At 39.9% G+C, this 2689-nt stretch overlaps 1 protein-coding gene across 1 annotated transcript; it reads right to left on the reverse strand.

Annotated features, from left to right (window-relative positions):
* Positions 1-662: 662 nt before the first annotated feature.
* On the reverse strand, positions 663-2354 carry LOC123084528 (alkane hydroxylase MAH1-like). Its single transcript, XM_044506080.1, has 2 exons — positions 2345-2354; positions 663-1558 (listed from the first exon to the last, which is right to left on the reverse strand). The coding sequence occupies exons 1-2, from the start codon at positions 2352-2354 to the stop codon at positions 663-665; spliced, it is 906 nt and encodes a 301-aa protein (XP_044362015.1).
* Between the last annotated feature and the right edge of the window lie 335 nt (positions 2355-2689).

A 2689-nucleotide genomic window follows, 5' to 3' on the forward strand; every position in this document is an offset into this window, starting at 1 on the left:
ACCCGAGGTCATGAATAGCATTAATACAAGCCCTTTATGTACCGCTACCTGGCGCACTCTATATAAGCTAGGAGGGAAGCCCCGGGCTGAAGGTTGAACTTCCACACTTTGTACCTTAAACTAAGAGCTAAGAGCACGACAGAGTAGGGTATTAGCTCCACCGCATGAGGGCCTCAACCTGTATAAATCCTTGAGCGTACTCTCAACTGTGCCGTTCACTAGATATCATTGCCTCTACATTCCTACCCCATAGTATCGTCAGGATTATATCCACGACAGACATAATAGCTTCTACAGCAACTAAATTGTTTTCATTAGATGCATCAAAAAATATGTATTCATAATGTAACTTATTTGTCTTTCAAATTTTTTTAACTTATTTGGTTTTATAGATGGTGAAGCACTTTTCTACAAATGTAATGTGGAATGAAGTGGAAAAATTGATGTTTTTAGTACGATGGATCCTTTTTACTACAGGGAAATTACAACAAACATGGGCCAACCTATTGTAAGTCTTACATTGTGGGGATATCCAGAAATACTCTAAAACTTTACATTGCGTGCACCCATGCATCCGCAAGGAAGAGTGTATACTTATAAACTTAGAATCAATAAAAGAAGCTTCGGCAAATTACACGGTACTGATGGGTTTGTATTGTCATTCATTTGATCCGCCGTTTGAGGATCTTGGCACACAACCCATTCTTCATCTTGAGCACAACTGATGGCTTTGGCTCTACAACGTACCCTGCCACCATCTCAAAATTGAAGTTCCACACTATGGCGGCAATGATACTCTTCATCTGCACTACCGAGATGTGCTTGCCCAAGCACGATCTCGGCCCGGCGTTGAATGCTAGGAACTTGTAGGACGACACGTACAGAAGCTTGCCATCCTCTTTGACCCACCTTTCTAGCCGGTACTCCGTGCAATCCTTGCCCCACACACCTTCCATCCTGCCCATTGAGTAGAGTGAAATCAGTATGGTTTCACCCCTCCGCACCTTGTGACCGCTCGGCAGTACGTCGTCGGTCATCACAGTCTTGCGCTCGATGGGGCCCGGTGGGTACAGCCTCATGGATTTGAACAATGCCGCATGCACGTAGACAAGCGGTTCTGTCTCCTCTGGCTCAAAGGTCACCATGGTGGTGGAGTTGTTTGCTTTGTGCATGGCAATGGGAGATAGTTCTCTTCTAATGCTCGACATGATGTGCGGGTGTTTGATGAGGTTGTAGAAGAGCCAAGTGAGGGTTGTGCCGACCGTGTCACGCCCGGCAAACATGTAATTGATCAGGGTGGCGTACATGAAGCCACTAGGTTTTCCATGGTCGTCAATATACTCTGGGTCATCGATGTAGGAAGAAACAATTTCTACATTACGGTTCTCTTGCTGTTCATCCATGTGGACCGATCCATCTCCCCTTTTCTCCATCATCTCCGCGACAAACCTGCACAACTCCGATTGTGCTGCGGCGAGCTTCCGCTCTGGGCCGATTTTTAGACGCTTCATCAACTTCCAGCAAGATGCTGGCACCATGTTCCGGAAGAAGCCTCCATCTTTTTGTAAAACAGGGTGAACAAACCATGATAAGCAAAATGGCTTTCTTCCAGTTTATTTTTTCTTCCCCTTTTCGGTTTCTTTTATCTTTTACATTTATTTTTTTGTTTTCCTTTTAATTTCTTCTTTTCAATATTTTTTATATTTTATTATTTAAATAAATGATTTTTTAATTAATTAACATATTTTGGAATTCATGAACATTTTCAAAAATTACATTTGTTTTGGAAATTCACAAACATTTTTCAAATTAGAGAACATTTTTTATGAAATCCATGAATTTTTTTTCAAATGCAAGATCATTATTCTGTACTATCAAGTTTTTTAAATTCCAGAATATTATCCAAATTACTGGATATTTAAAAAAAATGTGAGAGTATTTCTAATGTATGAATATTGTTTCAAATCATGAATGTTAATAAAAGTTCAGAACATTTTATTTCCTAGTATTTTTACAATTTCTGTTTTTTCTAAAAATACTGGACATTTATTAAAAATTATACAGGGTGTATTAAAATAATCAACATGTGTTGGTTAAAATAAAAAGAACAAATATAAATGAAGAAATATATAAAAAACACAAAATAAAAACCAGTCAAAACTGTAAAACAAGAACATGAAAAAAAAACATTGAACGTTCCCAAAACATATGAAAAGCAGAAAAGAAAAACTGGAAGAAAAGGGAACAGAAAAACAAAACAGATTACGGCTGAATACAGATAGAAAAGGACTAAAAAAACATAAAAAGAATACAAAACGCGTGAAAAGTACTGAACGTGGTTCACCTTGGTCCATAGAGCCTTTTTCTAAGATCAAGGGATTGGACCGCCGGACCAGTGACGGAAACCATTGAGACAAGGCTATGTTTCATCTCACAGCAGGCGGAAGGTTTTGTGCTCTATTGATACGTACTGCATTCTTCTGGCATCTAGCGCACACCTTGGAGCCGGCATAAGGGCCGAAATCACTGTTCTGACCTTCTCAGCGATCTTTCTAACAAACTGAACTCGACATAAAAGTATTTCATGACCTGGCCCTTTTAGAAACACCATAGACCGCGGCGTTTCCGCTCCACATAGAAACACCGAGCTGTCTTGCGTTGCAGCTCCACATGTGAAGCTGCAACGCAA

Source organism: Triticum aestivum, chromosome 4A (genome assembly GCF_018294505.1).
Source record: "Triticum aestivum cultivar Chinese Spring chromosome 4A, IWGSC CS RefSeq v2.1, whole genome shotgun sequence".
In the NCBI taxonomy this organism is placed as follows: domain Eukaryota; kingdom Viridiplantae; phylum Streptophyta; class Magnoliopsida; order Poales; family Poaceae; genus Triticum; species Triticum aestivum.